General features: G+C 41.5%; 1 protein-coding gene across 3 annotated transcripts in view; it reads right to left on the reverse strand.

Annotated features, from left to right (window-relative positions):
- The window catches only part of ano3 (anoctamin 3), a 167,725-nt gene that overhangs the window by 77,402 nt on the left and 75,776 nt on the right, over positions 1-14,547 (reverse strand). For all 3 annotated transcript variants that reach the window (XM_067437075.1, XM_067437077.1, XM_067437076.1), the window contains exons 8-10: positions 11,727-11,833; positions 1,061-1,116; positions 862-983 (exon numbers count right to left, since the gene is read on the reverse strand). In XM_067437075.1, coding sequence (XP_067293176.1) covers positions 862-983; positions 1,061-1,116; positions 11,727-11,833 — 285 coding nt within the window. The remainder of the gene's footprint in view (positions 1-861; positions 984-1,060; positions 1,117-11,726; positions 11,834-14,547) is intronic.

Here is a 14,547-nt window from a genome sequence, read left to right on the forward strand (position 1 = left end):
GCTACCGGGCAGCCATCTCCACTGGCTGTCCGGGCGCACTCAACCAGGGGTATGGCTGCTTCTAAAGCACTCTTGTCGGGGGCTTCCCTCCATGATATCTGCAACGCGGCCGGATGGTCGTCTCCTTCTACCTTCGTCAGGTTCTACGAACTAGACCTGGCATCTACAGTAGGGGCACAGGTTCTCTCGTAACCGTGTGCGCTTCGGCTTCACACATACGAGACACTTGGTCCTATGGCGATGTGGGTATAAGCGTTCTCACAGCGTTTCGACGCAGCTCGAGTTCCCCGAAAGGGAACGTCTCAGGTTACGTATGTAACCCTAGTTCCCTGAGGGAACGAGACGCTGCGTCGCTCTGCCATACTCCCGGCGTGTCCGTGATCACTTACTTCAGGCTTTATCAGAAGTTAGTTCCTGTTTGTTTTCACGGACGTTTTATAGCTTCCGGTCGATGACGTCATCACGCCGACGATCGATCTTTTTTCCGATGGAATGGTTCTACAGGCGCTTCACGACGCATTAACGCAGAGGCGTTCTCACAGCGTTTCGACGCAGCGTCTCGTTCCCTCAGGGAACTAGGGTTACATACGTAACCTGAGACGTTTTCAAATGTGCCCATATTTATTTTATTTATAATAGAACTGACATTTTTATTCAGTGTTTTTTAGTTTTCAGACAACAACAACCAAAAAAAAACCTAAAATAAAAATTATTTGGATATGCAAATTTTTAACGAATTTCAAAAAAACAAAAAAAACAACATATATAATGTATATTGTTTTCAAAATTCGTTAAAAATAATGATCCAATTGTTTAGACAGTAAATAAAGTGTCCAGATACTTTATAGCTGAGTTTCTTACCGTATGAGGTCTAAAGGCTGGTATTTGTACCAGATTCCCCAGCGTGCCCATCTTTCGTACAAAAGGTGTCTGTGGTTTTGAGCCCCATGGGTTTTAATCGGATGTCTGCTTTTATAACTTCCCTAGAACGTAAATAGCAAAGTTAGAAAAAAGAGGTAAAAACTACATTTTGACTGGTAATAAATTTAACTCATTTTACCTCATGTGGAGGAAACGCTGCCTCATATGTGCTGTTGCCAAGTAACCGATTAATGCCTAGAAAATAGATGAAAACAGAAAAAAACAAGCATGAATTTATTTTATCTTCTATTTGGCATCTTAGTGCCCAGAATCTTATGTCTGACTGTCTGATGATTTGGATTCTGTCTGATGATTGATATATAAAAAGTACATCACATCAAATATTGTGTAACACCACAGTCACAACAAATGAGATGTTTCAACTTCTAAATTTATACACAGACGAATGTTATGGTGAGGTTGGGAAATTATTTTTTTCACCCACCAGCCACAGCGATAGTGAATGACACATTTTACAGGTTGTTCTTCCAGCCATAGTAATACATGTATTAAATATAAAGCTCATGCACTATATTGCCAAAAGTTTTGGGACGCCTTCCTTTACATGCACATGAACTTTAATGCCATCCCATTCTTAATCTGTAGGGTTTAATATGGAGTTGGTCCACCCTTTGCAGCTATAACAGCTTCAGCTCTTCTGGGAAGGCTTTCCTCAAGGTTTAGGAGTGTGTTTATGGGGATTTATGACCATTCTTCTAGAAGCGCATTTGTGAGGTCAGGCACTGATGTTGGACGAGAAGGCCTGGCTCTCAGTCTCCGCTCTAATTCATCCCAAAGGTGATCAATTGGGTTGCGGTAAGGACTCTGTGCAGGCCAGTCAAGTTCCTCCACACCAAACTCACTCATCCATGTCTTTATGGACTGACGCTTTGTGCACTGGAGCGCAGTCATGTTGGGACAGGAGGGGGCCGTCCCCAAACTGTTGCCACAAAGTTGGGAGCAAGAAATTGTCCATAATGTCTTGGTATGCTGAAGCATTAAGAGCTCCTATCACTGAAACTAAGGGGCCAAGCCCAACCCCTAAAAAAACAACAACAACAACATCACACCATAATCCCTCCTTCACCAAACTTTACACTTGTCACAATGCAGTCAGGCAAGTACTGTTCTCCTGGCAACCGCCAAACTCAGACTCGTCCATTGGATTGCCAGACAGAGAAGTGTGATTGGTCACTCCAGAGAACACGTCTCCTCTGCTCTAGAGTCCAGTGGCGGCTGCTTTACTCCACTGCATCCCACACTTTGCATTGCACTTGGTGATGTAAGGCTTGGATGAGCTGCTCGGCCATGGAAACCCATTCCATGAAGCTCTCTACACACTGATCTTGAGCTCATCTGAAGGCCACATGAAGTGTGGAGGTCTGTAGCTATTGACTCTGCAGGAAGTTGGCGACTTCTGCGCACTGTGACCCTCAGCATGCGCTGACCCTGCTCTGTGGATTTATGTTGCTGTTGTTCCCAATTGCTTCCACTTTGTTATAATCCTACTAACAGTTGAGCGTGGAATATTTAGTAGTGAGGAAATGTCAGGAATGGACTTATTGCACAGGTGTCAGCCTATCACGGCACCACGCTTGAGTTCACTAAGCTCCTGAGAGAGACCCATTCTTTCACTAATGTGTGTAGAAGCGTCTGCAGGCCTAGAGCTTGATTTATACACCCGTGGCCATGGAAGTGGCTAGAACACCTGAACTCAATGATTTGGAGGGGTGTCCCAATATTTTTGGCAATATAGTGTTTAGGAAGATGGGAAAGATGCTAAGAAATAAAATAATTGTTTTTCAATAAAATGCGTAGCAGCAGGATGAGTCTGACTGCATTTTTTTTGTGTGATTTAACTTGATTAGCTTGTCCTGCTGCTAACGTAACATCAGTCCCACCACGGCGTGCTTGGGTTGTAGCAGGAAACTCATTTGCAGACACATAACAGCAGAATGAGATTGGGTTAAGGGAAAGCACAGCAACAGGAGCACAATCCTGTAAATTCAGGGCTTGGTTTTCAATATGCTGGTGCAGGTGAGAGCCTGGGTTAGCTGTGAGCTTCAGTAATGTGATTAGGCCTACATCAAATATTTGTGAGAGGAAATGGATGGAAAATGGCCCAAAATTGTCACGATAAATTAATTATTTTTATGAGGAATATCCAAAATACCAAGTTGCTACCAAATGGATGATAATTTAATAATAAAAAATAAGCAATACCACTGCAGTGCTTCTATAGGAACAGCAGTGGCGAATGTGGAATCAGTGTTTTAGAAATGTTGACTTAGTCACCAAAAATCAAATATTTTTCATTAAATCTTTTCTCTAGTCCATTATGTAATGACCTTATTAAAAGTTTAAACCTGTTTGATTTGTTATTACAGTTACAGTGTATATGAAAAGCATTTTCTTTATGAATATAAACAATTGTATTTATATAAGTATTGTGAGAGATTTATACGGTAGTGGTTTACAGCATACAGCATTTGTGTCGCAATCAAGCGCTACTGGACATTTAAACAAAAAATCATTCAGAAATGTATGTGTTTTTTTTTATTTAATCAGATTGTTTCTACAAGAACCTGCTTAGGCACCAATCAATAGTTTCTCATCAAAGGCCAATCAATGATGTCTTGTGTTATTAGTGTCCACTATAGTGACTGGAAGATATAACCTGTTTTGCAGGTTGCAAGTGTTAATTTCCCACCATGGTCATGGAGCAAAAAACACAAATGAAAACAGAAAAAGCTAAATCTTGCTTTAATCTCAATTTAATATTGAAGATAGTCTCATTATATTGAAAATTGATGTCTATATGTGAAATACGTCTATGCTGTTCTCAATGAGCTGTAAGAGTGCTAATGTCAGTGATGAGAAGTTATTTACTTGATCATTACTTCCATGCTACAAATGATACACTTAGCAAGTGAACAAGTGTTCACTATTAGTTTTTATAGAAATAAATAAAATAAATTAGTTTGACCAGTTTCCACAGTCTACAGTCTACTTTATTTAGTAGGAATTACATGTTTTTTTTTTAATAGTTTTGCCTAAATTAATTAAAGTTCATACAAGATTACAACAAATAATTTCAAACCAATTAGATTTTGTTTGCAATTTTGTGAAAAGGGTTTTCTTAATTTAATTAAGTTCATTCAACAGCTCTTTTATTGAGTGTGTAAGTTCCTCTAAAACACATCGGACAATATATTAAGAGCTGCGCAAATTAGTGTATAGGGTAAAAAAAAAAAGCAGAGCCGATGATAATAAGTTCCTGGGCTAATCTCGGCTAAGAACACAGACAAAACAAATTAAAAGTAACTTGGCAAACGATATGTTTGGATCATTTCTTTTTGTGAAGTGGAAACTCCCATCACATGCTCTCTGTTCTCTGAGGTGCCTCATCCTAGCAGCAACTGTCGCAGCATGTCAAGTGTGAAAATGGGTTAAGAATTTTTTTTGTATTAAACAATGGTGCAAATACCACTAAATTGACTACTGCAATCCTTAGTAAATTACATGATTTAATTAAAAACTCTCCTCCTTTAATTTAGCATCTTTGTATTTGTTCACTGCATGGAATAAATAAATAAATAAATAAATAAATAAATAAATAAATAAATAAATAAATAAATAAATAAATAAATAAATAAATTCTACATAGTAAAATATTTTAACTCAAATCAAACTTTTAAATATGTATTCCAGAAATGAATAAAATAAATAAATAAATAAATAAATAAATAAATAAATAAATAAATAAATAAATAAATAAATAAATAAATAAATAAATAAATAAATAAATAAATAAATACATAAATAAATAAATAAATAAATAAATAAATAAATAAATAAATAAATAAATAATAAAAAAAAACATATATTAAAAAAGTATAAATACCCTCTACTAATATTGGCCCACTTGGTAAATATAATCAAAGATGGCTGTGAAAATAAATCTGCATTGCTTATCTTTTTTATCTTTTATAATATATATATATATTAATAATGTTTTGTGCAATGCAGGTTGGCCACAATTATTGGCACCCCTAGAAATTCTAATTAGCAATGAAACTGTCCAGCCATGACTTCCTGTTCAGCACGAGGAAAATCATGAGGAAACTCAAAGGCCAAATTCTCTGAATCATCATCACAAAGGGAAAAGCCACAGAATATAGTTGTGATGTGCAGCAAAAGATTGTTGAGCTTAACAAAATAGAAAGTGGGTTTAGGAAAACAGCTAAGATCAGTTGAGTCTTGGGGTCAGAAAGCCTAAAATGATCAAACAGCTCCATCATCACCACATGTTGTTTAGGGAGGATTCATGGAAAATCCTCCTCGCTCATCCAGAAACAAACTCCAGCAGATTCAGTTCAGACTCGACTGGAGCTTCAGACGGGACCTGGTTCTGTGGTCAGATGACACTAAAGAAAGAGCTTTTTGGAGGCAAACACAGCAGATGGTTTAGGAGCAAACAGGGATAAAGTCCCCCATGTCCAAGGTTAAATACACCGCTGGATCTTTAATGTTGTGGCCTACGTTTTAGCTGGAGGTCGAAATCTTATAATGGGCCATGGTTGGATCTTCCATCAGGACAATGATCCAGAATGATCCAATCAACAGAAATGTGTGACTGAGCACAAAATGAAGCATCTGCCACAGCCGTCCCAGTCCCCTGACCTGAACCCTGTAGAGAATGAGAGATGAACTGAAGAGAAGAGCTGCGAATCTGAAGGATCTGGAGAGATTCTGTGTGGAGGAATGATCTCTGATCTCCAAACTCATTACAGGAGAAGACTCAGAGCTGTTTTGGGAAGAGGACGTTGCAATAATTGTGGCTTACGTGAACTAAAGAATTAAAGAGAAAAAGGATAACCAAAGCAGATTTATTTTCACAGCTGCCCTTGCTCATATTTACCAGGGTTGCCAACATTAGTGGAGGGTAGATTTATTTTTTTTGGTGATGAAATCTAACCTTGACATTTCAAATTTGTGAGATTCAACCCAAAACACCATTCTTTGTCACTTTCTTTCTCAATCTCTTTGTCTTGCTGATGCTACTTTTAGAGATGTGATGATATTTGGGCGTCCCAGTGTGCCCACACAAAAGACACTGTACAACACTGTACGCACCTTCCCATGAACTCCCTGACTGGCCCATGATGAGCCGCTCGTGATGCCCATAATAATTAAGCAGATACAGACAACACAACGGAGGAGCTGCAGAGAGATGGAGACCGTGTGACCAGCAGAGACATGCAAATAAACGCTCACACATAGGACCATTGGGGACACAGACTGACGGGGCCTGTTTCAGTTCTTTGGGGTTTATAATGAGATTAGGGCTGGTCATAATGAATGGCATTTCAAGGCTTGATGAGTATGTGGTTAAGGACTGGAATACTAAGGAGAAAAATACAATTTCTACAAATGAACGGATGAAGAATTTTTTTTATAGACAAAGCAGTATAAAATGGTCAGGAGCCAAGTAGACAATCTCCCTATACTAGGAATAACTAGGAATTAAAGTGTTTTATAATAGCACAATATGGCCCTAATGAGTCAAATGAATCACAGCTGTTATTGGGGTTATTTGTCTTTTTTAAGCATTAAATCTTCCGTCCCCATTCTTTGTAAGTGCATGGAAAAGAGCAAAATGGTTTGGAATGACTTCTGAGTGAGACAATTATGACAGAATATTCATCTTTGGTTGAAATATTAATAAGCTTTTCAACTCTCAGTTTATCTTCAGAAGTCTGAAATAAATGTGGGGTATGTGGTTTAAAGGGATTGTTCACCAAAATATGAAAGTTCTGTCATAATTTACTCACACAAATGTTGTTCCAGACCTGTTTAATTTCTCTTTTTTGCTGTAGAACATAAAAGAAGATATTAAATTGTTGTAAAAGGAAAAGGCATGGCCTGTTCTGTTATGCGATCAACACTATCCCAGAATTCCAGCACCGAGGCGTTTGGGGCATTAAGGGCTGATGCCCTTGTGAGGCTTTTCTTTCAACCCGCCACCTTCAGTGTTTCTGGGAGTGGTAGCCTCCGGTTGAATTTCCCTCAATATCTTTATCAACAATCATACTGGAAAAGGGTGCTTGTGGCGATGAGAGAGAGCTGGAGGATGAGTGCTAGTGCTAATGATACACACCTGTCTCTTGTTTCAGTAATTGTATAATATACAGGTTCAAGATGTTAACACTTAAGATTGTCATGTCTCAACCTAATCTCAGGATTAGTTTGTCTTGATAGATCTGTAAGATGCATATTTTCATATAGAAACTCTACCCAAACCAGGAAGTTTCACAGCTTTGGTTTGCTTTTTGGGTGAAGCATACCAATATAAAGTTATTCCTTTCAGCCTAGCCTTGTTGTTTTGCACCTTAACAAACTTCTTGTATGAGACTCTGGCTCCATTGTGACTCCAGGGCATCTGTGTGGTGAATTACACAGACAGCTGGCTGTTACTGGCCCAGTCGGTGCAATTAGTGGTTTGGCATTGAGACGATGTTCTCGCTTACTTTAGATTAAACCACAAGAAGAGTTTGTTTGGGAGGATTTTAACCATCTTTGACCATTTTGACCAGGCGTGTTTATTTCCCACATGGGTGGAGTCAATCCTTGATACTGTATTACCATCCGCCAACACCAGAAGAAGCTGTCTTGTGGTTACAGCCATTATAAGCTTGCTGCACATTAGACCATTCAGGTGGTGTTTGATTAGCATGAGGTTGTGCAACCCCCTATGGTTTTAAGGGCTAGGCTATTAACTGTGGGAAGACCCTAGTTTCTAACTCAGCGTTCCATTCTGGGATAAAATTACCTTTGAAAAACTTTTGAATTGGACACCTCTCTTATATACTTGGGGACCATCCTGGATGGTCATACAGCTTGGGGTCTATGGGAAGGCCTTATATTTAATGGCACATGAAATGCCTGGAGATGAGGGCAATGTTTCAAGGGTTGATCCTTCATCCTTGGCTCCCAGACTTGAGGCGTTTTACAGGCATCATTACGACGGATGCCTCCCTCATATCTCCATTGGGGCTGGATATTATGGTTCAGCATAATTTGCCCCCAGTATGGGACCCTGATGCATTGCCTCCGAAGCTCTGCTCTAGGGAGTTCTAGTGGGGGTATGGCAAGACAGAGTATGCCTGCAACTTGTAGCTCTCTTTTAGCCAGTCCACGTTTTGTTCTCGGACCTAGTGTCTCTCCTAGAAGGTCTTTCTCTGGAAACTCAGGTGCAGGGGTCGATCTTTTACCCTTGACCTGAGATTTGTAACCTGTGGGCTGGCCCCTGAGGGTGATCAGCTCATAGATCTTAACTGGGATTTTTGAGAACATGTTTAGCCCTAGATCTCCCTCTACAAGGAATTATATCCTCTGAAGTGGCATCCTTTTTGCATTGTGGTGTGATCAGCACCACTTGGACCCAGTGCTAGAGCAGTGGGACCCTACCTGGTATCTAGTTTCTTGCACTTACCATTGGTGTCAGCCTGTAATAAGTTTATGAATCTCAAAGTATCTCTTTTATTGTCGATAGCATCGCTCAAAAGAGTAGGAAACTTGCAGGCACTTTAAGTAGCTGTGTCATGCTTAGATTTTGCCCCTGGATTGGTTAAAGCCATTGCAGCCAAGGAAGTAATTGCACCCTCGGAAAGATTATAATCTGAAGGTGCCTTCTCCAACCTTTCATCCTGTTATCCTTCTCCCTTTGCCATTTGAACTCACCGGAGCAATAAGAGGCTTTCAGATTTATTTTGCCAATGAGACGCATGGTTTGGCTTTGCCTTTAGGCATTAGAGCCCACTCTACTGGGAGTATGGCTTTTTCTAAGGTGCTATCCAAGGGTGCATGAAGGTAATGCTTCCATAGAAAGGAATTATACATTGCGTTAGTTTGCCATACTTCGTGCATGCCTGCGTGGCTCCTAAGCGTCATCACCTGACCACCATTGACCAGTAGAATTGACATGCTTTTACATTACATGCTTCAGACACCAGTGCACACTGAAGGTGTTCCTGTAGGGTTAATGTGGCAGAGGGGGCATGGTTTCATGAGGTTTGTAGCGGAAGAGAGGTAAAGGAGCTGAGCGGTGAGTAAGTAGGTCAAGTGCAGATGATGAACATCTGTGTCTGATTGCAGTAATTGGCATGGAGAGACCGCATATAAGCCACTTTGGGAAAAGAAAAAGGAGAGAGAGAGTTTGGACTGGGACTGCGCACATGCCTGAGTGCCTGTGAGACCTGGGGAGAGGGACAGGTTTGGAGAGAGCAGGGAAGGGGGAAGGAGAAGAGAGAGACGCCGAAGGAAGAGGCTTGTTGACCCCGTGGCACGCCACCATTTGGTCCTCCGCCAGCTGGATGGCCTAATACAGCAACGTCGGGCGGTGGCATTGGACCCACTGTGCGGTCTTCCTTGGAAGCCGCGCCACAAATGATTCCCTCAACGTTGCTTCTGTCGGCCATCAGCCACTTGCAGCATTAGTCCCGGAGCTGTTGCACGAACGCGAAGGGCCAGCCGGACTCATCAAGAGCCAGGGTCCGGAACTGCTGGCAATGTTGTTCTGGGGTCCGGCCGACCCGCCGAAGGATGGCGCGCTTCAGGTCGTCGTTGACTAGGAGTTACTGGACTGGCAGTTGGTGGGCGGCTACCTGTGAATCTCCGGATAACAGCGGCAGGAGCCGCATCGGCCAGTCCATCTGGTCCCATTCCCTGGCCTTGGCGGACTTCTCGAAGGGGTCGATGAACACCTCTGGGTCATCTTGCGGACCCATTTTGGCGAGAGGCACGGCGGTGGTCAAGTCTGTGGTCAAATCTCCCGGTCCGGAGGAGGGGGGGATTCCGGAGGAGCGCCTCAAAACGCTTCTGCTGCTCCTCCCTCACGGCCAGCAGGTCTTAGTGATGTTCCTGGTGAAGACAGGCGAGCGACGGAACAATGTCCGCAAGTGGCGTTCTTGGAGTGGAGTGGAGTGGAGGTCTGCATGGTGGTGGCAATCTTCTTTGCAATCCGTCCTTCGGATGAGACGTTAAACCGAGGTCCCGACTCTCTGTGGTCGTTAAAAATCCCAGGATGTCCGTCGATAAAAGAGTAGGGGTGTAACCCCGGCATCCTGGCCAAATTTGCCCACTGGCCTCTGTCCATCATGGCCTCCTAATAATCCCCATATAATGATTGGCTTAATCACTCGGTCTCCTCTCCACCAATCAGCTGGTGTGTGGTGAGCGTTCTGGCGCAATATGGCTGCCGTCGCATCATCCAGGTGGATGCTGCACATTGGTGGTGGCTGAGGAGATTCCCCCCTTCTATATGTATAGCGCTTTGGGTGTCTAGAAAAGCGCTATATAAATCTAATGAATTATTATTATTATTATTATTATTATTATTATTATTATTATTATTATTATTATTATTATTATTATTATTCCTTCCCGAGTTTCAGTACCAGTGAAGTTCAGTTCGTTCTCTTTTGTGGGGGAGGAAGGAAGAAGAAGGGGTTGGCATGACTGGGACTTGCAACTTTATTACTCAAAATTCAGATACGAACACAACAGGCGCACATGGGATAAAATATATAAAAACATAACATAAAATACACTCAGAACTTCTTTAGCTCGATCACTCGGTTTCCACTTTGGTCTCTCAGGCAGGCACGTGCGCAGTCCAAGTCCAACCCCCCCCAAGCAGCTTATATGTGGTCTCTCCATGCCAATTAGACACAGGTGTTCATCATCTGCACTTGACCTACTTACTCACCGCTAGGCTCCGTTCCCTCTCTCCCGCTACAGACCTCACAACACACGGCCCCTCCGCCTGAGTCAACCACCATGATGTAGCATCTAATTCCCTTCTTGGGAAACCACGTCACATGCATAACCTGAGACATATTTATTAATAGTTGGTGTTGTGAGCCTCATATTGAGAACCAGACATGCATTATTGATCAAACAAATTACATTAAGACATACTGTATGTCTGTTAAAAAAGAGCTGGTTGGCTATTACCTTCCTTCATTTGATTCAAACTCTCAGTTTAATGAAGCAATGTTTGTAAACAATGTCTCATTTGCTGCTGATGTTTTGTGTTTACTGGGACATTAAACTGAGCTGCAGTGGCATGATTGAGCACAGGGATTTATGGGGGATTTAGAGTTCTTCTCTCAATCTGATCTGGCCTGAGTAGGCAGTCATTATTAATTTATTAACATAAAATCCTACTTGCAAGACCAGCCTTAATCAGCAGAAAACCACAAGAGCAGGCAGACAAGAAAGCCAAATGAGAAGGGCATGAGCGTGACATTAAAATAAGAGGACTAACAGAGAGATTGGAGGGGCGCATATTCTGTTAAAAAGGTCAAATAAAACTAACACAGCTCTTTAAATATTTACTAGCAGAAAGTTATTGACAAAAAATGTAGATTCATGTACTAGTCCTCTGTCTGTCTGTCTGTCTGTCTGTATTTGACAGCTTTTTGTCATAATTTTCCTGGAAATTAAGTGTCGGAATTATTACAATTATAATTATTATTATTATAATTTGTCATGAAAATGATGTCACAATGTATACATTCTTGAGCTGTTTGTCTGACAAAAAAAAAAAACTACTACAGTCTACAGTCTTTTTAATAACTGTTACTGGGGGAAAAAAATGATGGGTTTTTAAAAAAGATTAGAGGACATAATATATAATTTTTTTATATGATATGGATAGATCATAGAGACCAGAGTGAGGAAAAAATGAGCTTGACATTTTGATGAAGATGGTTTCAGGGGTGATTTAGCTGACCTCTTACCCATCTTAGACTTCCCATCCTCATACTTTGTGCGCTGTAGTACATGATGTACTATTCTGCTTCTGGTTGAGTTTGAGAAAAACGTCTCTCTGTTGTTGATGGTAAAACTACAAGAAAATAAAGTACATTTTTTTAATACACAAATATGTTGTAGCTTGCATGCATCCGTCTTCTATACTGAATACAGTAAAAATGAATACGCTACAGCAGCCTAGAAATCATCACTCTCTGTTTATTTAGAATTATTTATATAGAGAGAGATATTAAGTATGTCAGAGTAAATATCAAAATAAAGAGGATTGCAGCTGACCCAACACATCAAGCTCAGAGCAGATTGCGTGGATTAGTACTCCCAGCTGTCTCAGTATACAGACAAAAACTCATACATTAAAGTTGGGCTTCTTTTCCTTAAAGAATCTCACAGAACCTATAAATAACATGTTCAGGTCATGTTGCACCTCAAAATCAAACGATCAAAAGAAAGGAATATTAATTCAAACTTTTGGTTGCACTTTATTTTAGAGTACATGCACTTACGTATACGTACCTAATAAAGTACTGGGTGAAATACGGTAACTTACATGAGGTAAAGGGGTGGTTCCATGTTTTTTTTCTAGGCTTGGTTGTGTTTATGGGGCGCAATATAATACTTAACTTAGTCTTAATACTTCTTCTTTTTTAAAACGCCGTGTTTTTCTTATATTTGACCTTTATTCCACGCCGCTGTCTCCACTGTTCTTTGAACGGCTCATCTGCTTCCTGCTTCTATGAAGCCCATCCCTCCGAAAAACACAATGGTCTTAGATTGGTTAGATGGCCAAATGTAGTTTCAAGTATTTTTATTGGCTGATTTAGTGGTTACTCTAAAGTGAAAATAAATAAACAAATAAAAAAGGTCAAGTATACAGTATTGCCACATTATTTTAGTATTTGTTGTATTACATTTAATTAAAGTAAGAATCAATTTAAATCACCACTTAAACTAGTGAGAATTTTAAAACTTGATTGGATGGACTACAATAAACATTTAGAGATGCGCTTCAAATACAAAGCAATAAAAAATTATTTAAAAAATGTGAAAAAGGATCTTCAATCAGTGTTGTTATTGCTAAATGAAAACACACTTTCAGGTCCTGCTCTACCAGCCCTGTCTATTTTCTCTTTGGTTAATGCTGGTTCCTACGATTGCTGCAGGACAAGCATGTGCTGGTCCGGATGGACAACACATTGTCCACTGCGTACATCAAACATAAAGGTGGTCTACACTCCCGTTGTATGTCGCAACTCACCCATCATCTCCTTCGCTTCGTGCCATTCACAGTCCAGGCAAGCTCTATCATGCAGCCAACTTACTCCCACAAGAGTTCACATTCCCAGGAGAGTGAGCGGGAGGACGAAGAGCAGGTCTTGATGTTTGCATCTAACTGACACAACCGGACCTGGTTTTCATCCCTGATGCTCCTTCACGGCAGCCCCTCCTTGGCGGATTCCCATGAGGAAGGACCTAATTGTCAGGGATGGGGCACCATATGGCACTCGCGTTCAGACCTCTGGAACCTCCGCTTGTTGTCTCAGGATGGGACAAGGAGGTCTAAAGTGACCTATGGTAGGCACTATCACTTTGTCAAGAGCCCCGTCTACAAGGTGAGCTTTGAAGCCTGTTTGTTGATTGGTGTTCTCACCAAGAAGATCCCTGTAAATGCCGAAGGCTTTCTCCCTCCACCCTGAAAGTGTAAATTGCCACTGTAACCACACATCATGATGCAGTAGAGACGGTAAGTCAGTGGGAAAGCACAACCTGGTCATCAAGGTCAACCCTCCCTGTTCTCACCTCATTCCCTCTTGGGACCTCTCTCTGGTCTTATCAGCCTTACAGAGAGCGCCCTTTGAGCCACTGCAGTCAGTTGAGCTTAAGATCCTGTCTCTTAAGACAGCGCTCCTGACTGCGCTCACATCCATTAAGAAAGTATGGGAACTCCGCATAATTTCGGTCAACAAAACTTGCCTAGAATTCGGGCTGGCCAACTCTCATGTAATCCTTAGCCCCCCAGGCTGTATCAGTGCCCAAAGTTCCCAGCACTCCTTTCAGGGAGCAGGTGTTGAACTTGCGCTGCCCCCAGAGGAGGCAGACCCAGCCCTTGCATTGCCCTGTCCCAGAGTCCTGCACGGGTCCATTTTTGGAGACCCGCCCCCGCCCGTACCCGCAAGGTTTAACACCAGATCCGACCCTTGACCCGTGAAAATATTAAAATTAAATCCGTACCCGCCCAGACCCGTTAATATTTGGCCCGTTACCCGACCCGTGCCCGCGATAAATCACACACGCTAAAACATTCAAATTAAAATGCTTTATTTTTTATCCTGCACCTCTCTCAACATCAACAGCGTCATGAATGGGCTACAGGTGAAACAGGCAAAAGTGCCTTTAAAGACTCGTTGTCAACAATTTCATATAGCTACTCCACTCACCAACTTTACTTTTACTTCATCCATTGCTACTCCTGCAACGCTCGCTTCATCTGCGCTACGAGAGGCATCAACAAAAGTTTCAATGTCGCAGTGGTGGTGACGTGATGGGTCAAATGGCATATCGCTGTTGCGTGTATGTGTAATGGTAATTTGGACATAGAAATTGTAATAGCCTACAATATGTTCGATGGGGGAAGAAGGAGGCGGGAACCAGCGAACATTTAAAAGACTTTAACCAAACAAAACGAAAGTAACGTGGGCAGCCCCTCATGGACATCTGCCAAGCGCACACACATAATAAAATGTAAACAACTCAACGTCAAATCCAGGTCTGGTGATCTCTCGTCCTTAT

This window comes from Pseudorasbora parva, chromosome 25 (genome assembly GCF_024679245.1).
Source record: "Pseudorasbora parva isolate DD20220531a chromosome 25, ASM2467924v1, whole genome shotgun sequence".
In the NCBI taxonomy this organism is placed as follows: domain Eukaryota; kingdom Metazoa; phylum Chordata; class Actinopteri; order Cypriniformes; family Gobionidae; genus Pseudorasbora; species Pseudorasbora parva.